This window comes from Phaethon lepturus, unplaced genomic scaffold (assembly GCF_000687285.1).
Source record: "Phaethon lepturus isolate BGI_N335 unplaced genomic scaffold, ASM68728v1 scaffold13552, whole genome shotgun sequence".
NCBI classification, from domain to species: domain Eukaryota; kingdom Metazoa; phylum Chordata; class Aves; order Phaethontiformes; family Phaethontidae; genus Phaethon; species Phaethon lepturus.
In genome coordinates this window covers 1,761-24,714 of record NW_010524199.1, presented here as the reverse complement: position 1 = coordinate 24,714, position 22,954 = coordinate 1,761, and the positions used below count along the sequence as shown (strand labels likewise).

Below are 22,954 nucleotides of genomic sequence, written 5' to 3'. Positions count from 1 at the left end.
TCCTAACATAGAAAGCTTGAACAAAACCACAGTATGGCCACTAAAATAACTCTTCCTTCCTAATGGCAAGAAATCTATTTACATATTCAAGCTTTAAATCTCTCAAAGAGCTAAACCATTACACTTCCACTCCTAATAGCAAAGCAAGCAACCTGTAAATGCTAGGTCCCTACTACGTAAGTGAAAGGTGTTCAGACAAGGTACAGAGCTAATACATAACAGCTTATAACACAACTTTTATTAGAAAAGTTATACATAACAGCATCAACTATTTTCAAGAATATTAACCTTGAAAAGCAACAAAAACAGACTAAAAATGTGTAACAAGAAACTAATGACCTTTTCTATAATTAAACATTCAAGTTATCTACAATGTCTCTTTTTACAAAGGGAAAAATCATGGTTTTACAGGCACATCATGTTGAAAATAAAGCCGCAGTAACTTTATACAATTAACTTTTTCAAGGATTATTAAAACATGGTCATCGTGTAGTCTCAGATTTTTTTTAAACATTCACATAATTTTACAGTTGAGTATACACTGAAATTTGAGTCCCAAAATTATTTCACAAAAGTGCCAACATTAAAACCAGAACCTTCAGTGTGAATAATTTTGCCCTAAAAAAAGTTAAGACAGGTTTCCATAATCAACATATTCACATAATTTCTGGCGCTACCTGGTCTAACAGTAAAGCTTCATTCTTTAGAGATAAAAACCAAATGGGACTTCTTTTGCAAAACTGATAAAATGTTTTGAACACAAGAGTGTGCATTATTGGAAAAACTGATACTAAAACCATAAATATATCCAAAAAGCCATTAATACACTACACAATTAAGTGGAACTGTGCCTGTTGGTACTGTATATTCAAGTCTGCTGCCCTTTCAGTACAGGTGGTATCTGAATTTAGCATCTTTACAAAGGCAATCTATTCAACTTCTTATTCTTATCTTCATATGCCTGCTTAATAAAAATCAGATAATTTACAATCTAGAAGTCTGTTTTAAAAAGTCTGGAGTTTATATACAGCTCTAAGAAACCTAAAGCATTTTGATATCTTAAAGGTTTAAATGAAATGACTAGAGTTTTTATTTGATGCTTATTAACAGTAATTAGCCATTATCAGTAGTGGACCATAATGAGGTGATAAAAGGAATGTTTCGTCTAAAATGCTTAACACGTTCCGTCCTTTCATGTATGCAACAGTATCACGTAGAAGAAGTGCTTTCCACAGACACCCATTTCCCCTTAGCATCAAGGGCTACAAAAATCTGACTGCAAAAATGCAGTGACAAAGCAAGCTGACGTATCAGGCACTACCTTTCATATTGGCAGCTTTAAGAGACCCATGGTATGCACAAAGATCTAGGGAAGGGGAAAAAAATCCCACTACTATGAGAAGCAGACCGAACATTTTAGACGAATTTGGCAAAGTTTTTAATCAGACAATAGGTTGGCCATTCAGGTTTACTTGTATAGGTTAAAAATATCACTATTGAATCAGCTAGTCAAATTATTGTTAAGACATTTTCATTGATACGCAACATTACATGCACCAATATTGCACACATCTGCTCTGAGTTGTTAAAACAATCTTCGTCTGGGTCCTTGAGCTGTCTGGTTTCTGCAGTTGGAACTCAAGCCACCCACTCCAGCAGTTTCACTAAAAATTTAAGTGGTAAATTTAAAATACAAAAACCAAAATAACCCGAAAAGAAAACCAAGGACTTTATACAGACAATAAAATCTAAATTTTCTGCAATGGTGTTGTGGGCCCTACAGATGGGGCAATACATGTACGCACTAGTGAAACGAACACTAGCTCTGCTGCATCTAACCATTCAAATAATATGAAATCTGGGACCAGGTGTTGCAATGATGTCACTGTAAGGCTCCTCCTGTGTCAGCTCTATAGCTTGCTGTTTTTTAAGTACCAGGAAACTGTAGAATTTTGCAGCAGCTTGTTTTCTATTCGTATTTCTGCACAGCTCAAGCAAACTGATAGATTCTGCTCCAGTCTTAGCAAGAGCTCTCTGAAAAACACAAACATTGATATCAGAAATTAAATAGAGAATTATATGCAAACAAGAACATCCCTTGGCAAGATTCTGTTTGTTGTCACCCCCAGCACACTGTGAGGGATTGGGAAGGACTCCACATTGGATGAGGACATCACAACATGTGCATGAAAATTTCTATATGGATCTTATCTAAATGAAACCAAGTAGGCTTCCCCGAGACATGTGAAAAATCAGTCTTAAATCTGCGCAACTTACTCCAGAAACACTGTAGTATATAGCACAAGATTTTCTTTCTGCACCAATAGCTAGCCAGTCTTTTTTTTGACTATAGGATAAATATTTCTAAATAGGAACAGAAAATCCTGGTTTATTTCTCAAAACAAAAGTAACTCAAAAATAATTATGATCCATTATCTAAAACAAAATTTCAAGAGCTAAGGTTCTTTAAAAGATGCATAATTTTCCCAAGGTTTTTTCTAAATTTCCCAATTGTTTTTCTAAAACTCCTCTGTTTGTCTGAAATGAAGTACCCAAAGTCGCTTACATTTTTTCAAAGTCTTGGCCAGAATATAAAAAAATTCAGGAAAATACATCTGTTTGCTGGCTAGAAGAACAACTGACGTCTTCAATTTAAAACAGAACAGTCTGCTCTGGAATATCTACTAGACGAAAAGATATTAGGCTGGCCAAACCAAATTACTTTATATTAAACAGATCTTAACTTTGAATCTCATTACAGACTTAATGTTTCAGCCATCCAGTGTGATGCTCTTTTGGGCACAGGAAAGAAAGAATTGAAAAAAAAGCAGCTAGACATGGGCCAAAGAGAATTCTGAAGCTCTTTTCAGAAATTGTGGTGAAATATTCAGAGGGGAAAACATTATACAACATTACCAACTAAACATCTGTGTACTTTAAAAATTACCTTTAAGCCACAGTTGTACTAGTTTGGGCTGGGACAGAGTTAACTTTCTTCACATCAGCTCATATGATTCTACATTTTGGGTGGGTGGGAACAAATGTTTTTGTTTTGGAGCAAGTAGGCTGGGGGGTGCACAAGAAGTTGGGAGGGGACACAGCTGGGACAACTGACCCCAGCTAACCAAAGTGGTATTCCATACCATATGATGTCATGCTCAGCAATAAAAACTGGGGAAAGAAGAGGGGCATGTGCACCCATTTGGGGTTATGGCATTTGTCTTCTGAAGTACTAATTATTTGTAACAAAGCTCTACTTTCCTGGAAACGGCTAAATGTCTGCCTGCTGTTGAGAAGCAGTGAACGAACTCCTTATTTTGCTTTATTTGTGCACATAGCTTTTGCTTTACCTATTAAACTGTCTTTATCTCAACCCATGGATTTTCTTGCTTTTTACCTTTCCAATTCTCTGCCTCAGCCCACAAGGGGTTAGTGAGTGAGCAGCTGTGTCGGGCTGAGCTGATTACCCAGGTTAAACCACAACAACAGTTTAAAACAATCTTACTTAATCTAACAAATCTTACAGGTGTACAAAAGAACCAACTTAAATCACATTAGTTTACAATGTAATGTGAGCTAAATTTAATTGTATTTAAGTGTCACAAAGGCTATTTAGGAGTTTAAAATTAAGGTTCCATTGTTTAGAGATGTAAGCAATTTTTATGATATAACTCTAGTAACATTTTCCAGAAATGCTTTTGGTTGATTATATCATACTTTTAATAGAATACGAGATACTACTAAATCTTAGTTTACTGATAACTCAAGCAGCATTCCCCCCTCTCCAACCCACTACACTGGAAGTTCAGAGACACAATAATGACAATGAGCTTTTATCAGCAGAGATGGAACCTATCAATTTCACAAAAAAAAGTTAGGATGACTTTGGAAAACAAAAACAGCTTAGTGAGAACTGAAACACTGAAACAATGAAACACAGTGACAGTATAATCTCAGGAGTTGCCAAAATGTTTAAGGGAGCAAAGGGGTAGGAACTGCAAACTAGACAGAAAGGCAAAGGTAGTCAGTCCAAGAATATATGAAGTACACATAGAGACACCTATGTGCAAATGGACAGCAGCTTGCACTTAAGTTCAAGTGTATACTAGGGGTCTTCAATATCTTACCAGAAAAACACTCTTTAGTTCTAGCAAGCAAGAATCATCCCACAAAGATTGTCTGTGCAGACTGAAGCCACACACCGAAAAGTAATGCTGCACCTCAGACAAGGTCAGATTCCCACAGTTGTTACAGATACAGCTTATCACAGCACGGAAGTTTTCAAACTAGCCTGTCCAAGAGTAAACATCTTGTGAAACAGTTTTAGCCCTAGACCTTGAGGGGGTTTGCCTAGGGTCACATAGCACAAAGTCAGAAGTGGTAAGGTTTTGTTAAAAACTCAAACCAAATTATTTTAAAATTTTATCTTCTGGGAGACTTACTTGCACACCAAGTGTGGACATAAAGGTTGAGAAACACCTAAGCAAAAAACTTTACTGGAAGTGTTCTTTGGGAAAAGTGACAGTTATGATTTAATAAAATTGCAAGCATTTTTTTTCCTCCGTTCTAAGACGGAACTGATATTTTAAGTCTGTACCACCTACTGCAAAGAAAGCTCTTTCTTAACCTTTTAATTCAGGTCAAAAGTGTTGGTGGGCACACTTAAAAGCTACTTTAAAAGAAAGGCAAATTATCATGTTTACCTGAAGTCCATGAAGCATTTGTTGAGTCCTCTTGTTCCACCTCCTTTCCTCTTGATCCTGATCACCCCCTGTGCCATCTTCTTCCTGCAAGCAGCCAAAATTCACACATTTACAAAACAGTCTTTTCATCCACTGAGTTATGAAGTGAAAGAGGTATTTCTAGACATCACTGCAGCTTTTTCTTTTCAACAAGCCAGAAGGTTTAGGCAATTTGAGTGACAAAATACATCTAGGAGAGGCAGGAAGTGGGACAGAGGAAGACACATGTGTGAGCTGATGTACAGGAGTACGGTTGACAATCAGTACAAAGAAGTTCGGTCACAACAGCTGAATGTGAAGAGACTTCAGTCTAATCTAGGATTGCTAGTACTGAACACAGTATCAGCAATGCTTTTATTTTGCAAACATTAATAAACACAGACATGTTTTCATTTCACTGTGGAAACAGAACCACTGAAAAGGAAAACAGATCGTTGCTAAAAGCTGTGATGGCCAGCTGTAACAACTCGGCTCCCCATGTCCTATGAAGCACTCACCTAAAGAGAACAATACTTGTTTATGGAAAATGTGTTATATGTAGCTTTTAAAGTAAGAACTTTATTTCAAATCAGCAATTAAAAAAAATTCACCACAGAAGCAACACATGCAAGCGCTGTCTGCTTTGTTTCCAGACTTCACGCAAGAACCTCAAACTGCAGAAGAACTGTTTGACCAATTTTACTTTTTTCCCCTCTCAAAATTAAAGTCAGCATGTATTTCTTCCTCTTCACTGTATTACTTTTAAAGTAACACTTCTCTGCATCCAGCAACATCCTGAAGTGGTCAGGCAGTTGAATCGTTATAGGTCCCTTTCAACTGACAAAATCTTATTCTATTCTAAAAGCTTTTTTACACTCCTAGGAAAATCATCTTGACTAAAGTAATTGACTAAGTAATTCAGGTTTCTTTGCACATGTGACTTGTTACAGAAGGCAACTTCACATGTCCAGGTACATTCATTTTCTAACAGTAAAACAGTTGTAAAAAATTAATTTAGTATCATGCATTTCGGGTGTAAAATAAGAAGAATCAACTAAGTTTGTTTTGATATCCACAGAATATTAAATATTGTAGTCAAGAAACAACTTCAGTTATCACATTATAGGACACGGACAGTTTTCTTATAAAAACCTACGTTTATTAAGTGTCATGAACTATTTAAAATGGAGCCATAAAATTAAGTTCAAATGTAGAGTGGTTTAATCCAACCATGTGTGAGAACAGGAGAACCCTCCAACTCAAAGCAGAACGTATATGCAATTTATAAAATGGAATAATATAAGCAATATAAAATGGTCATGGAATAATGTTAAATTCTACGTTTACAAAGGTTATAATTTCCCAATTAAAAACTGAAGATTTCTTTCTCAAGCCATTTAATGAATCCAAACAGCACTGGTGAACACACAAACCCTTTCTACAGAGACTTCTTACCTCCTCTTCTTCCTCCTCCTCCTTCTCCTTTTCTTTCTCCTTCTCTTTTTCTGGCAGAAGTTCTAGCTCTGGTATGAGCTGGCAGATGTTTTGGGGCTCCTCTGGAGGCATTTCTACAGGTGGTATTTCCAGCTGTTGTGATGGTGGATGCTTTAAGAGTACACAATACAGTTAAACTGATAGCATCACTTTATCAGTGCTTTTACAAAAGAATGCTGATGCTACAAATCAGTTTCACAAAACCTAAGTCACTAAATCTTAGCCATTTGTCAGAATTTTTCTTTTTTGAAAAATGTAAAAGCAGTTTGTTGTGTTTTGCTGTCCATACATGTACTTTTAATCCTTTAGATACTACTCAAACCAGAAGTTATAGTACCACTATAAGGAAAAAGGCTTTCCAGTATCTTCACTTAGTCCACCATCCAAACTACCGATCTCATTTCTTGAATCGGCGCATGCAACTTAACCCACATAACCAGATGCAGTGCTACATGAACACATTAACTCATAGGAACAAGACATCTTCAAAATATCAAAATGTTGTTCCTTGCAATACAAGCATGAAGGAATTACAACCGAGATACTTTGTAAAATTTCCAAAAATGTATGAGTGACTTTGGTGCTCAAGTATCATTCTCAGAAGATATTTATATCAAGAGAAAAATCCAGAAAAGCAGTTTAACAGTCAGTTTTAATAAAATTAATATACAGTATTCTCCCCCTGAACCTATACACAGTTAAGCATTTGCCAGTAAAGTTACCTTGAGACCTGAAACTGCTTTTACATATACCCTGAAGTAGCTCAAAATAACTTCTGTTTTAGAGCCATACTGCAGGTATCACTACAGGTATGTTGCTAGAGGCATGATCAAATAATTCCCAACACACACCAACAGAATTGACTTCAGCACGAAGTACAAAGAAGCAATGCCAATTTCACCCAATGACAAGGCCAAGATGACCTGCAACTGCCACCCTTTTTAGTAAGATAATGTAACATCTAACAGTCTCATTCTACCATGCACAACCTGTTAGCCAAGGAACATGTGAAAAGTGAGGCCAACAATGCAAAAATATGAGAAAGACAGCATAAACCAGGACTGTTCTCACCTAGCAAGCATCCAGAAAAAATACACCTTTCATTTTGCCCATTTCCTCTCCCCTTCACAAATATGGTTTCCTTTCACAGCTTTTACAGAAGAGGTAGATACGAGCTAGTTTCCAAGTCTACTCATAACTCAACTAGGAAATCTCTGAAGATCAGTTTTTCTTTGAACCCTTAACCCTGGAACACTAGGACTATCTCAAAAAGGAAGTTTGTGCAGCTAGCACAATCCTTTCTTTATCAGTGAAAGCTGTTCATATGCACTTGCCAAGCTGAAGAACTTGATAGCTTTGTAAGCAATACGCTTTAGTCCTTAAAGACTTTTTCTGGAGGAAACTGCCATTTCTTTTTCCTACCTGCATTTTAAATGTTTCATTAAGCTTTTCACATAAGAAAAATACCGTGAAGACTACTCAGAGACAAAGATTCTGTTACTACTCCAGCATATCTCACAACACCACAGAAAGCTAGTGCCCCAAATCTGTGTCACTTCCTGCTCAAAGACACTACCCACTTCTCATTCTCAAAAAAAAAAACCCTCCAAAAAACCCCTCAATCATACTCACAGGTAACACCGGCTCTGGTTCTACTTGCTGCAGTTTGCGTTTAACACTCGTCTGAGGTGGTGGAGGTGGCATAACAGATTCATCCAGGTTGGTTCTGCTGCCTTCCATCATTGATTCTTGTAAACGACTTGGTTCTTCCAGAATAGGTTCATCTATATTCCACAACAATGCAGTTTTAGATACTTTGGTACAGTTTCAAATTACATTGAGTCCAATCTGCTATTAATTTAGAATTGAGCACTCTTAACAGCCTGCATAGCTTTTGCAGTGACTTAAATAGAATTGGTACGGATGTGCATACAACTCAATCCAATACCCATTTAATCCACTGAATCAAACCGAATCTCTAAGCACCTTCCACTTGTAGGAAAAAAAGCTGTTTTAAGTCACAGACTGTGTATCAAGCTAAACAACCATTACAAAGCTCTTTGTTCCATTCATAGTCTTTGGTGACTTAATATAAAGCACAAAAGATAAAAATAAGCTCCAAGGGAAAGCAGAGCATCTTTGACAAGACACAAACCAATGACATCTCGTTGCTGCTGCTGCTGTTGCTGCTCCTCTCTGGGAACCTCTGGGTTTTCAAAGTCTTTAAGGAACTCATCAAGATTGTCAGCTTCTCCACCTTTCCTCCTCTTTCTTAGGTCTTCTGGTACCAGTGGTGTAAGACAACGAGTAAAAAGCTACAGGGGAAAGGTTACATTATACACTATTGTAGTTCTCAGTGTCCTTAATTTTGTTTCAGATCAAGTAATTACGGGCCATCTTCCTTTCCCATTTTTAAGCTTCCCTCCAACAGCAGTGACATTAAAAATATTCGTTTATTTCTGTAACTGATAACACCAATGCTTAAAATATTTATCTTAGTTGTTTTAATGAGGTTTTTTTAAAGAATTATGAATACTGCTATCACTATATCACTATTCATATGCTGATGTTTACTATATATGAGGCACAATCCTCAATATAGTCCACTTAGAAATGAACCTGCACAAAATCATTACCTTCAGTAGCCTATTATTCCACAAAGGCTGTGCAGGCAGAGAGAAAAGCTTTTCAACTCCACCAGTTTCTTTCCACATCATCAGTTTCTTAGTAGGAGGTGCCAAGTCCAAAGTAGTAACAATATCAGAGTAGTCACTTAATTGGGCTCGAATAGTCTTGCTATCCAGTTCTTTCACGCTGTCCACAATCAGCTTTCTCTTCCTCTTTGCTTTGGTTTCCTTGACTGTTGAGATTTTTAGCAAGTAATGAAGGTTAGCTCAAACAGATACCACACTGTAAAAGAATCCGGCAGGTTGTCTATAGGTCTTATTTTCCCATGTATAAAGCTGCCTCAATAATCTAAGGCAATGTTAGCTTTGGAAGAAGGAATGAAAAGCTGTAAGCACCATGAAAGGTCAAACACTATGAATGCTATCCAATAACCTGTGAATTCTTCTGTGTATACTCGTAGTTCTAGTGAATTTACCTAAGCCTCAACGTCCTCAGCTGCACATGCCTGCCTGCCTCATGGCTTGCTTGTCAGGCTGGTGTTCTTCAGGAGCAAATCCAAGACGTAAGGTCCCTCTGACCAAAGGGTCAAAATACCACACCAAGTTCTTCCCCTAAGCCCTATCGGAGCTTTGGTAGCATTAATGTGAATCACTCTCTTACCTGTACCTCTCATCCAGCTCTAGAATGACTTTACTGTAAATTACTTACATCCTGGCACTCTGCAGCTGACCCTGAAGCTCTGGCCATCGCTGTCTTTGCTGGTCCCAGCTGACCAGCTAGGACCTCTGTTGCTAGCTTGCCACCAGGCGGCAGTGCTAGGGCTTTTTAATTGGCCAAGCAAAGCAGGGCCTGGAGCTCAGTCTGAAAGCACAGCACAAACTATGTTTTTCCCAGATTTCTTTTTTTTGTTTGTTTTAATAAAGCAGGGATCTGTTTATAATGAGACAAATATAGTACCAGTTAAAATAAGAAAGTGTCTTGCATTAGAGAAAAAAGACAAGGAATTTCACTATTTAGTAGAACTTCAAATACAAAGATGCAGCTTCAGAATTCAGCAATCCATTAAAGCTATGAATCACTAGAAAAGCCTCATTCTCAGCGTAAAGAGTCACTCCTGGCCATCAAACATTGTGTATCAAGAACTGTGCTGCACTACAGATACTGTCCTAGAACTAAAAGACACGATACGTTCTATTCCAACTCACTGTATTTTAACTAGCATGTTTATCAAAAGCTACAGTATTATGGCACGATACATACTGACTGCAGAAACTACAAACGAGTATCCTCCAAGACCACTGATGTAAGCTACTTACCTGGAAAGTACCGGAAGCCTACCATTAGAATAAAAGGAATACAGCACTTTGTCCCTGGTTTCTTTTCCAACCGAGAAAGAGTCAGCAGCAGTGCTAGACATTCATTTCCGCTTCATCGAGCTAAGGTGGTTTCTGATGACCCAGGTACAATATTCCCAAATAGCTTACTCACCGGTTATGTCAATAGGCTCCAGAGCAAAAGCTTCTTCTTCATTGGGAACAAGCGTTGTCTGATCAGTCATAGTTGGTAACGGTTCAACTGGATCTACCGAGTCTGGGCTGTCTGGTCCACCCACTGCCAATTAGAACAAGTATCTTGCACTAAGTCAAATATTAAGAAACTGTGCTACCCTTCCCATCCCCTCCTCTACACCTTAGAGTGGTTTACCACATTTCATACTTTTGAGCTCAACATGCTTTTAAGGAATTAGAATCCCAAATACATTAGTTGTAAACAAGTAGCTCTAGATCTAGCCCTAGATCATACTCACTTGATACATTATCATCATCATCCATATCATCATGGGGAGGTTGCTCTGGCATCATTACTCCACTTTCTGAGAGTGCAGGTGGGTCATCAAAAATACCACCATCATTATTGCTGAGAAGTTTGTCATCTGAAACAACCACATGAAAGAATCAGTTTTGCATCCACAAATTCATGAAACAAGTATAAGCAAATTTATAAAGAAGTACACACAAATTTATGACAACACACATAAAGATAATGCAAAGGTTAGAGAAACCTGTTCTTTCAATGCTGACACAAAAGCAATTAGGAGTGCTTTTTCAAATCGCATATCAGCTCAAATTTTGAGTTTACAGATAACCTTAATTACTATATACATGGTACACATTTGCATCTTACTATGTTTCTTAGTACTTCACAGAGCACTCAATAAAATTCTCAACATACTAATTAAACCCTTGGAAGGAGTCAGAACAAGAAGAGTTGCATATTGATTTTTTCCTCTAAAGAACTTTACATATAGAATGGAAAAACTGGATGATTTTACTTCATTCGAAATATGCCAACACTTAACATGCTATGCATCGTCTATATTGCTGTACCACTCACAAACCAGAAATCCACTGCTGAAGGCATAACTTAGAGGGGGACCTTGGCAACAAAGGAACCAATCTCCCCACTACCCCTCCAAGAACTAATTATTGAGGCAGAACGTAGGACAGAGAAAAAACAAATTTCTCAAACATACCCAATATTCCACCATCATTTCCTTCTCCAAAATTATCGTCTTTGTATTGGTCTTCATATTCCAGGTGATTAGATTTCTCATTGAGGTGACTGGTGCTCTGTTCAGGTTCCAGTAAGAGATTGGAAGCACTGGTGCTCACTAGCATGTCATCCTCAAATGCACTACCTTCTCTCATCATCTCACGATCATCCATCCCAAAGTCACCTGCAAGAATGTGATTTCACTGCTGTAAGTGCTAAAGAACAAAGATGCAAGACACCTAACTAATGAATCAGCAAAGGCCCAAATGTAAGACCAAGCTTAATTTCGAGTTATCTTCATTGCAGAGTTAATGACAAGATGTAAGGAATTATGCCCAGCAATACCATAGTGAAAATACTGTTCAAACAATTATAAAAGTAACAATCTCCTCTCCAAGCATTTTATTATACTTATTTTAGATGATCCTACTAAATTTTAGCTGCACTGAAACCAAAGAATTCCAAGGAATTCAAAAAAAGTTGTACCTTATGCCTTGACGTTGGTCTTCATGTACAGAGAGCAAACTAACACCAAATCAACACCATGATCAATACTTAGACTATAGTTTCAAAAAGATTACTGAATTACAGATTACATTGTTGTACTCTGGAAATTATATCTTCAAATACAACTGTCTTCAGGCTTTGATTCAAATCTTAGAACACTGTCCTTGAAGAGATACTTCAAGAAGTAAATAGTCACCACTGACTGCTTCAGCTTTAGAAATCTCCTAACAGTTTCTGATTGAAAACATGCCTATGATTAAAGCAACGGCTGGCTTAATATTCACACCACGTTTTGAAAATTATAACCAACATAGTACTTCACTAATTAACCTGACTGAATATTCTTCAGCTTTATATAGGCAGCTAGAAGCTTGCTGAATATTAGAGGACATGCTTTTTAGAAAAACTGACAAGTACAAACTAAAAATTAATCATACGGAAACACAGAATATTTGATCTAATTTGTTTTGTACTTAGTGGGAATTCTGTAGTAACTGCAAAACCACAACTTCACAGTTATCAAAATTAGCTTAGTAACACATAATAATACATGAGATTTTTACCAAAGTCATTATCCTGGAGGATACTGATGTTGCCCACTTCTTCTCTCATTGTAATTTCTTCCACTCTACTCTGGTTCAAACTGAACTGCTGGGCCACATCAATATCACTTAAACAAACAGAAGGCAATTATTAAAAACCTCCATTTAAAAAAATGAACAAGAGATAAAACCTGCCTAGATAAATGCGAAATTAGTTCCTAAGTAGTACACTGTACACATAATTAATGAAAAAGCTGATGGTGAACACAGAATAGAAAAAAAAGTATTTAAAACAGTAAGACCATTCATGATTAAAACCTATGATCCAAATTGCATTAGCTTCTGGGAAACGTTATCAGTAACCTCTCTTACCCCTTGCTATGTCAGGCTCACTAATTTTAAAGGCCAAATTAATAACTAAGAACAGACTTCCTCCTCTTCAATTTCAAAAGCTATTAATACAATTATCAAAAAGTATACCTAGTAACAGTACCAAGTTACCTTAACACATCGTAAAGAGTGTTATGTTTCTCAGAAGAACACGGAATTTTTATGTAGTTTCAAATTAATATATACTCTAATATGAATATAAACCAAATGAACACTGAATAAAGCAAACTGTATCCCAGAAATTCCATTATGAATAATCCAAAAGAGTAACATCAATTTTTTAAAGCTCAAGAACTATTCAAGTTGCATACTTGTTATGTTTAAAAGTAACCCATTAGTATTAAAAAGTTTTAAGAATCAAAGTGCCAGTAGAGAAGGTCAACAAGGACATTTCCATAGGACTAATCTTGTCTAACCTGAGAACACATGTGATATAGAGTACCTTGCATAGAAGAAAAAAGGAAATGATAATACATATCTGAGTTTTTCAAAAGCTTCTGTAAGAACGGCTTTAGCGTTCGTTAAAATTACATGCTACTATGAACTTAAAGTCAATACAAAGATGATTGTGTACTTGCTTGGTATATTAAAAGACTTAAGAATACAGGTTACCTACAGACTTTTTTTTTAATTCAGCAATGAGTTTGCTGTTTATAACCAGGTTCTCCTCAACTAAAACCAAACATCATTTGCATGGAAATAAAAACAAGCAAACAAAGCTCACTCTAGATCGGGAAGTGGTTGGTCAAAATCATGAAATTCCTCAGGTAAGGTAATAGCATTGTAAGCAGCCTCTCTGTTTTCCTCAGGCAAATCGACAACCCCTGCAGAGAATAACACTCAGACATGAGTTACCATTCCTTACAAGGACAGCATTTTTCCCAGTGCCTTCAGCATCGTTCTCTCAGCATAAGCTTCTTCTCTTTAAATGGTTGAATTGAACCGATGCTAGTCACCTATGAAGAAACCTTAGATAATGTTAGTATTGAGATTCAGTCTAAATTCAAAATACACCCTTCAAGCCCTTGTGCTGTTTTGTATAACCCAGGAAGCCTCAAATCACTCAATAATGTTTGTGCAGCTGCACAGCTCTGCACTGTGCTAACACAGGCATTGTATGTCGTCACAACACTATGCAGGTACCTGCTACAAAATCATTTTATCATGATGCTCCAGAAGAGCTAGTTAATCCTGGTCATTTAGTCAGTTCAATTAGCTCTGAAAGTCCCAGTACAGTACTGACTGTACTTGGGCCACAAAAAATTCTTAGGCTTCTGCATTTAAAAGAGATGGATTACCTAAAGCACATACTACCTTTTCTTAATCTGCTATTCAATGGGCATTCTCAGAGCATGACTAATCTATTAGGCATCATACAAAAACAGTACCAGTAGTTGCTGCCTCTCTTTATTCAAAGACTTAGAGGTCAGGACACTTGAGAATGCATGGGAAATGCAGGTTCAATTCCTTCTGCAACTTGCAGGACATTTGAGCTCTGTGCTCTGCCTTCTGACCCACGCAATACAGGCAATTCTGAGGTACAGATACTTCAGAAACGCTCTGCCCACTGGGTTCACCTCCGCAATGGATATCAAAGAACCACTGTCTAGAGACACCAGGAACAAGCATGAATCTGTAATTTACTCATCTTGGTACCTGGCTAGGAATGAAGGAAACCTAGTCCATCCTTGCAGGCCTATCTAATATTTTTAACTGTTGGCTGCTTAAAATAAAACATATAAATGATTCTCAGAGCAGACAGGATTAAGACAACACCTAAGCCACAAGACTGATAAAACTGAGAACAAAGACAAATGCCTCAACTTGTTTCAGGTCACCACACCACTTTCTGTAAATCTTGTTTTAAGGTGCTTTACCTTCTACATGCGTTCTGTTGGGAGTGCGAAAACTGGGAAAACAGATTGCCTTGTGAAATTAGACAAATTTCTGTGTTCTCATCAGTGAGTGCAGTCAAATGCAATAGAAAAAAAACTGGCAACAGTCAATAAATTGACACTGAAAGCTACATGAAGTTCAATGCCTGAATCACTATGTGAAGATAAGGAAATGAAGATAAAGGCATTGTATACCTTAACTTTTCTCAAATTTACTGTTGTGCTTTCAAGAGTTGCCTTTAAAAAAAAAAAGCCTTGCTTAAGTTCAGCTGTTAAATCACAAACTTAAAAAGGTAGAATATGAATCGGCAGCTGTGAGTATCCAGCAGCATCACTGCCACAGCTACATTCTAGCTGGAAAAAAGTTTCCCAGGCCAGGATTAAAGAAAACTATCAACCGTGAGTAAGCTAAGGAATTCATTGCTGGACGGAAAGTAATTTCAGGTATTAATATGGCTCCCCATCTTCATGGAAAAATATTAGAGTAAGCAACAACAGAGGGGAAAGTTGTATGTCGCACATACAATAGAGAAAATATCTTTGTTGAACACATTACAGTTCAATTATTTCCAGAAACTAAAATGCGAAAGCGGTAAAAAAAAAGCTTACTTCTATGCTTCTTTTTTAACTCATGGCAAGGCAGGCTTTACCCTTGATGGAAACAAGTTCCCTTGTGTGCTTCTACTCAGGACACGCAACTGGCCTTTTGCAAACTTGTGACAAAAAGTAAAAACCATGCAGCATATATCCATTTAACATCATACACCAACAACTGCCAAAATTATAATTGATATTTTTACTGAATCAGCACTAATATGAAAAGTTTTTGTTCAGAATTCAATTAAAAGATGTCTTTCAGCATACAACTCACTCACACAGCCACAGTCACTCAGTCTGAAGATGCACTAAAGAAAGTAACTTCTCCTATAATCCTGTATAACTTTATATAATTCATCTACAGGGATATGAACGTAGAGTTGTATACCTTCGTAATAAATACCATTCTATAACAATGTAACTTTTCAGAAAGTTCTTACATAAAGACAGATACCTGGACGAAAAGCCATCTTAATCTTAATGAAAGCCTCATTACAGTCTGCAAGAAGATATTTTGCTTTCCTGTGGTAGATTCTAACAACGCCTAGTAAGAGATGTCCTGAGGTTCGAAGTGCCATCTTCACCTAAAAACATATTGCACAATCAGATGTAGCGTTACTTTTATTCCTTAATGAAATTTCAGTCAGCTTTGCATAAGTTTTTCCATAAGACCAAATATCAAAAAGATATCAAAATATCAGAAAACTGAAGAAAGAATACAAAGTCTACAGTTCAAGATGATACTTTACATACTATTTATCATACTAGCAAATCCCAGTAAATTAATAGCACTCCAGGAATTCCCAAACACTGCTCTGCCTAATAAAAAAAAAAAAAAGATGACAAGACAAAGCCCATATCTTCTTCTAACACCTTTGTTACTTTAATTGTGAAAAAAATGAAACATACAAAAATTTGGACAGCTATAAATTACAATTTGGTTAAGTAAAATTTGGTTAAAAACTGTTACTTGTTACCTCTCCATCTTCTGTCCTGCAGTTAAGGAGAAAATCAGAGAGAAATAGTGGAAGATGCGGGGTGTCCATAAACAAGCACTGCCACATTAAAACAAGTTTAAGTTCCTTCCTCTTTAACCTCACTGCTTTACTATGTAATCAAGTATCTGCTGTGGGAACAGAAAACTGATAAAAAAAAAATCCAGGGAAGGACTCCCCTTAAGTACTTTAGTCTGAAAGAGCATGAGACTTGTGTGAAGGGTACACGGAATAATTGTCTCCCAGAAAGATTAAGCCATAAAGGCTTTAACTCTTAAGAAATCAAAATTTTTATTGCATAACAATGTCTTTCTAATAGTCCAGCTGACACATAGTGAAATATATGAAAGAGTGCCTATCAATTTCTCCTTTTTTCTAAAAGAATGCTGTAGCTCACTAGTGACCCCATGAACATTATCATCTTCCTTTCTAAATCCTTCCAGAGCTGACATTGAAGCAAATAATTGTTCTGGAACAGTAAGTATCTCTGTGACTGTACTATACATTTTTTGCATATACTTAAGAGTTCTTCCAAAATCCAGAGTAGCACTATAGAAACATTTTTACATTTGTATCAACCAAAATAAGTTTTCTTTCTTTTTCCAATAGTTGCTAAGACATTCAAACATCCGTTAAGTGACAGAAGTCAAAACAGCATCAGTCTACTAGTTCTTAAATGGAAAATTTCATTTTCATGAGTAGTAGAGGGGAACAAAAAAAAAAACCACACCCACACACAACATTTAAAAACCCAAGTTCCTCAGAATTTCCCCTGATTTCACAAGAGCCATCCAGAAGTGTTATGTTCTTTCAGTTTTCTTGCCATCTATTCGCTTCCCAAAAAACCTGAAGCTTTTAGTCTCTAAAGCAAGGCTTTTATACTACAGTGTAGTATTGTTATTGTATGGAAAACTCCCCTCATGTAACCAGCAACATTACAAGCTAGCATGATACTGCAGATCTTTTTGCTGTACCTAAGCAGAAACATGCTTTGAACTTGGGTCACAAGCATAAACAAGAATATCTTAGTACTATTTCTACAGCTCCCCATAACAACAGCACTGAAAGAGCGTCATTATAAGGCTTTAAAAGTTACTCCTTAGAAAGCCTGGGATTTCCTCTCTTCCAAACATTTGCTTCTAAATGATGCATAGTACATGAAGATCAAAGTCCTCCATTCACATAAAGCAAGACATTTTGTAGGTAAATCGCATACTTTAGCATTAGAAAATTGACAAGAAAATACCCTTCAGAATCAAAGAGCCAATAAAGTATTTCACATGTGAACAGACCTTTCCACCCTTTAAAACAGCAACATTAAGAATTTTATTTCAGTGACCCAAGCAGTAACTACCACCTGTACACACAATTTCTTTTCACTACAAGGTAACATTACATCAGTGTAAAATAGATACCTTTGGTGAAATGATACTCTCCACACTGCTCTCCAGATTACATTCAAAAACATGCGCTTTGGTTAGCTTCTTATCCCAGTGGGCCGCCAGCCAGATTTTGGCCAGCGGCCCACGCTTGCTCAGGACAAAGTGGGCATAGAACATGGTCCCAGATGTCTAAAACAAAGTGCAAACCTGTAAAGAGAAAGGCAATTTTTTTCCTCTGTTTTTTTTTTTTTTTAATGAGGAACACACCCCTTACCTGCAGTAAGCAAAGAAGATGTTTGCTTTTCAATCACTAGGGTCAAACTATTTGTATAAAATATTTAGGAAGCCAACACTTACAAGTGGTGGCCATGTAATAGTATATACACCCTTATTGCAGAGGAAATAAGAGAAAGAACAGCAACCAATGACCATTTACATAATTTAAAAATATTTAGCATCCTGCAAGAAAAAGAAAAACTGACTATATTAAACTTCACAGTAATGATACCAAACTCATAATACAAACAAACATGTCTCAGTTTTCCATCCACAGTAGTTTTCTACCACTTCCATTTCTTTCTGACTACTACTATACTGTACCAGTATATATTCTACATTGTTTCAGTAAAACGTTCAGCATTATAAAATACACAGTCCTAAACTTTTTGGACTTCACCATATTTTCTTAAACAGAAAGTACAATTATGTCTTAATTTCTGAACAGACTGCTCTCCATTTCATAATCCTCTTAGTAACACTTCATATTTTTTATTCAAGTGCTGATAGAAACAGTAAGAGAATTGACTGCATTATTCCAAACTTCCTGAAGATTTTGTTCTCCTCTTCACCCTTCACCAGAAAAACAGGCTTCCTTTTATCCAATAGTTACATTTTATCTACTATTCTAGCAACTATGTTCTTATGGCTGAAAAAAATGCCAATATATCAAATCATGGGGAAGGAGAACAGCATGATGTCTTATGATGTAAACATGCCAATTTCACGCATGAGGTAAGCATATGATTCAGTTTAACTACAAGTTGAGAAAATAAAAGGTTTGCTTTGAAGAGGTGGAAGATTCTCCACAAACAGTTTTTTCTCCAGTAACATCTGTAACTGGGGAAAAAGAAATGAAAAAGAACAGGAAAGATGCAACAAGTGCATTTGAGTTTTTACTTCCTCCATGCCTACAGAAAAACTGCCAGAGGAAGTACAGCAACCTAACAGTAAAAGCAGGGCAGCTTAATCTTGGCAGAACCAGCATGAGGATGAGCATCAGTTCCTGGCCATAAAAACCCCCAGTGTTTCTCAAATGCATGCCAACACAACTTACAAGCAAACAGGGAACACAGGGAAACACAAAGCCTTGGTAAATATGATAGCCAGAGAGATTCTCAGGAAGCCAATGCCTAAACCATACTAATGTCCTTGTAGGCAAAAAAAAAAGTCCCAAAGCAGCTAATGTAGAGCTGTTGATATTTATACAGTACGCTTCTCACACACAAAAAAAAAATAAAAAAAAAGGAGGAGGAGCACAACTGTGACTGCTAGAAAAATAAGTATACGAGCAACAGAAGCAACTGGCATCACTGGTTCAGTGGAAGCAAAGCCAACCTCTAGATATGTGGATAACAAATGAAAAATTGTAGATCTAGGGGTAGATCTCTGAAAGTAAAGGCCAACGATGATTTTTTTTGCGTGTTTTAATAAATGGGGGTTGAAGAAATATAAAGGGTAGGGAAAATCATCTTTGTACTGGTACCATACTCCATACTTGCACCCACTCATAGGTATAATTCAACATGCAAGATGATGAAAACTTGCATTTCAGATGCATTAAACAGAGTTCTCTGGACAACAGAACTGATTATCAAGCCTTAGTGACAGACTGGCCACCAATTCTGTTCATAACCATAATGGACACAGTGCAGGAGATTTAAAGGAAATAAAGGCCGTGTTCAGCTTCAGCTCAAGTTAACACAGTAGATAGAAAGGATTAAAACTACTTTTAAGAGTGAAATTGATAGCTTTGAGTCATAATAAAGCTGCAGATTAACAACAAGTTAAAATGCCATTTTTATTTGTTGATATTGTGTGGGGACTAAGGATGGCACTGTGCAAAGATGGACATGAGCAAGTTTTTCTAGGAAGCTCAACAAAATAATTTTGGAAGTCTTCTCAATCAATAAAAGTTAACTAAAGTAAGGTATTCTACTTCCCCTCCCCACCCCCAGTGTTTCTGGAAAGACATCACACTGTCTTAACGGCCAGCAGGCAATTCAATCCCTTGTGCATTTTCAAAGCCTTCACAGTATTTTTTGTATATGCAGAGACATCACTTTGCAGCACAGCATTTTGATATCCTGAGTTGCTACCACAACCATGCACTGCTCTGGTAAAAGCAGGCCTGTAAATTACCCATAAATATGAGGAACAGGGAAAGACACAAACATACAGTTAACAAAAACACTTGTATTATTCTGCTATAAACTTCCAAAAACATTTGCAAAAGAATGTACTTCGATTAACGGAGTTTGGCACAATTATTCATTAAATGTTTTACAAACATTAAAATATGTAGCATGGGCTTCACCAAACTTCAAACATGCTGTTAACTGTAACCCTGAAAATATACTGAAGATTTCTTGTTAAATGTGAAACATACTATTTGGACAGATCAGACAGAAACAACTTATCACATTAAATTCCAGATAGCAAGGGTAATGCAGGCGTAAGACAAACTACTATCTAAGGTATGTAAGGGGAAGCAAGGTTCCCCAAAAACCTGAGGTGTCAGGATCACAAAGGCTAATGATTTCACAACCTTTTTTTTTTTATTTAAACAGATGCATCATTAACTTCTTTGCCTTTTAAAGAACTGACAACCCAAGTCAAAGTACTCTTAACATATATGAATGGGTTTCAAAACATACGCTTTGTTAGCAATTAAATCAAAGAATAAAGGCTGAAAACCACTGCACCAAGGGAAGGCACAGAAACAGCAAGCGTTCCCCTGTGTTTGTGGTGTTTCCTAGGTCTGACTACCATTCAGTACTGGAGTTATGGATCAAACCTAAAACTTGCCTGTAAGACTAATGAAAAGGTTATGGTATGTCTGGAACTTCTGGAGTGAATTAAAACCAAAAATAATTAGCTTTTGACAGAGGTTGTCTTGTTTCTCTTCACCCATTAATGAAGCCTTGCCACAGCAAAATACATGAAGAGAAACAGTGACAATCAGACTACAAATAGTTTTAAAGTGTGTTTTGATCTGAACTGTTATTAACAAGTAACACTTCTATTCCCTGAAGCACTAATTTCCTCTGCCACAATACGAGTCTCTGCCACTTCCAAATTCCAGCAGGTGATCTGCTCTGTTTGGTAATACCTGCGTTACAGCAACTGTACAAATCCCACCGCCTTTATAGTTCTGAGCTGCAGCAATCCTGTTACTGGTGTTCAGAGCATCAGCAGAATTGCTTGAAGCAGGCCCCAACGGTTGCTCTCACTTTCTCAGGATTGTTTTCTTTCTTTTCAGATAATCCTTTTCCTTATTTCAGGCTTTTTGTCTGATCTTTAATTCATAGGGCAGTATGCTGATGCAGTAGCATAAAAGGAGAAGGAATAGATTTTCTAGCATAATTCGAGACTGGGATGAATGTGAAAGGAACTAAGTTTCTTGGAGTGGCAGAGCTCTCATGTAGACATATAAAACATATGCCGCTGGCTGCAAAAGCAACTCATAAGAATGCTCCAAAGAAAGAGGATAGCTGATAGCTCTTTAAAAGCTCCTACAGTAAAATACAACTGTTTATTTTTGAAATTGACTGGGAATGAACCTTAAAACTTGTTCTAAGAACTTACTTTTTCTGTCTTGCTTGCACTGCTCTGAGGCAAAAAATAAGATGTACTCATCACACAAAGCCAGGTGGGACCAAATACTGATCTTGCCAAATTGTGCTTTTAAAAGCAGACTTTTAACTTGATTTTAATTAACTTCAAATTTACTTTAATGTGCCACAATTGTCCTCAGGTTCCTCTGCCTAAATTAGTCCTCAACAACTGCATAATCTTATTTTTAGTATTTTTTTTCTATAGAAGTGTAAAAAAGGCTATAATTGCAAACACAAAGTAACTGAACATGTAAAGCAAAACTAATATAATAAAGGTAGTACACAGGGTCTGATCCAGAATCTGACTGCTCCATTCTCCCATCTGACTATCTGGTAATTGATCCTCTCAAAGATGCAACAAGAAAATTGTTTAGATGCTACCTATGAACTTCATCTTAACCATTGATTCACAAATATTAAGTCTTAAAATCTTTCTGCATATCAGAATGGCTGTCTAAACTCTGAAAAGCACTCTCACATAGCTTGAGTCCCAGCCTCCAAGACATTCAGAAAGAAGCTTAATGAACTAACAGTTGACAATAATATTGCAGACAACAGATACACCAGCACTGTATTTTAATTTGACCATGGTTCACTCTAGCCCATGAAATACACTTGCCTGTTACTCTACTAGGTAAGGTATGTATACACACATCAGTTCATAGGTTAAGTTCAGTCTTCAACTTGTTTTATTGTCACCTACTGTTGTTCCTGTTGTAAGGCTACTCCAGAATTACATTCGTCCACTGATCAGCAGACAACTTCCATAGTACAGTTAAAAACAAATGAATTAAAATGACTGGCTGATTTTTAAATGCTATCCTTCAGCTTCTCTTCTCTGCTGGTTCGCTCCTGACACGTTTTCTTCCTATGCTGTCCATGCTTCTGTTTTGTTACAGCCCTGGGTGATCTGGGGAGAAGTGAGCTCACCCTGTGCACCTGCAGCACTCTGAGTCGGCCCTGCCAGACTTTGGAAGTCCAGAATGTTTACCCTCACCCTGCAATTGTACTCTGAGTTCTTCAATTTTAACTCATAATCCTTCGCCATACAGTCCTTCTTACACATCTAAAACTTTCCTGATGCATGCACTTACTACTGTCATCTCGCTAGCAGGTTTCAATAGCACACTGAACACCTGGTTCCACTGGAAAAAAAAAAAAAGTTCATCACAGGGCCAGTCTTCACAAACTCCACTAGCAACTCCTTACAGCTCAATGCTTCTTTTCAGCACTACCTTATTTCATCTCCTTCCTTCAATGACCTTTGTAATTCTATGGTTAATCCACATTCTTCTAAATTTTCATATATTTCTTTGTGGCACCTGCAGCTTTACTCAAGTTCAGTGACAAGTCATCT

The 22,954-nt window shown here is 37.0% G+C and overlaps 1 protein-coding gene across 1 annotated transcript; it reads right to left on the bottom strand.

The window, feature by feature from the left end:
• Positions 1–216: 216 nt before the first annotated feature.
• On the bottom strand, positions 217–17,910 carry RAD21 (RAD21 homolog (S. pombe)). The gene is made up of 13 exons (XM_010282364.1): positions 17,738–17,910; positions 15,782–15,911; positions 13,560–13,659; positions 12,467–12,573; positions 11,377–11,580; positions 10,651–10,776; positions 10,332–10,454; positions 8,852–9,075; positions 8,371–8,530; positions 7,848–7,999; positions 6,177–6,326; positions 4,704–4,787; positions 217–2,034 (listed from the first exon to the last, which is right to left on the bottom strand). Exons 1-13 carry the CDS (start codon positions 17,879–17,881, stop codon positions 1,843–1,845), a joined length of 1,896 nt encoding a protein of 631 aa, XP_010280666.1. The 5' UTR covers positions 17,882–17,910; the 3' UTR covers positions 217–1,842.
• Positions 17,911–22,954: the final 5,044 nt, after the last annotated feature.

Bases quoted from the DNA above. Each gene is read 5' to 3' on its own strand.
- RAD21 (XM_010282364.1), bottom strand. From the start codon at position 17,881: ATGTTCTATGCCCACTTTGTCCTGAGCAAGCGTGGGCCGCTGGCCAAA. The intron at 13,660-15,781 runs GTATCTGTCTTT...TATTCTCTGCAG, and splicing joins TAAGATGGCTTTTCGTCCAG to GGGTTGTCGATTTGCCTGAG. The intron at 10,455-10,650 runs GTGAGTATGATC...TCTAATTGGCAG, and splicing joins TGATGATGATAATGTATCAA to TGGGTGGACCAGACAGCCCA.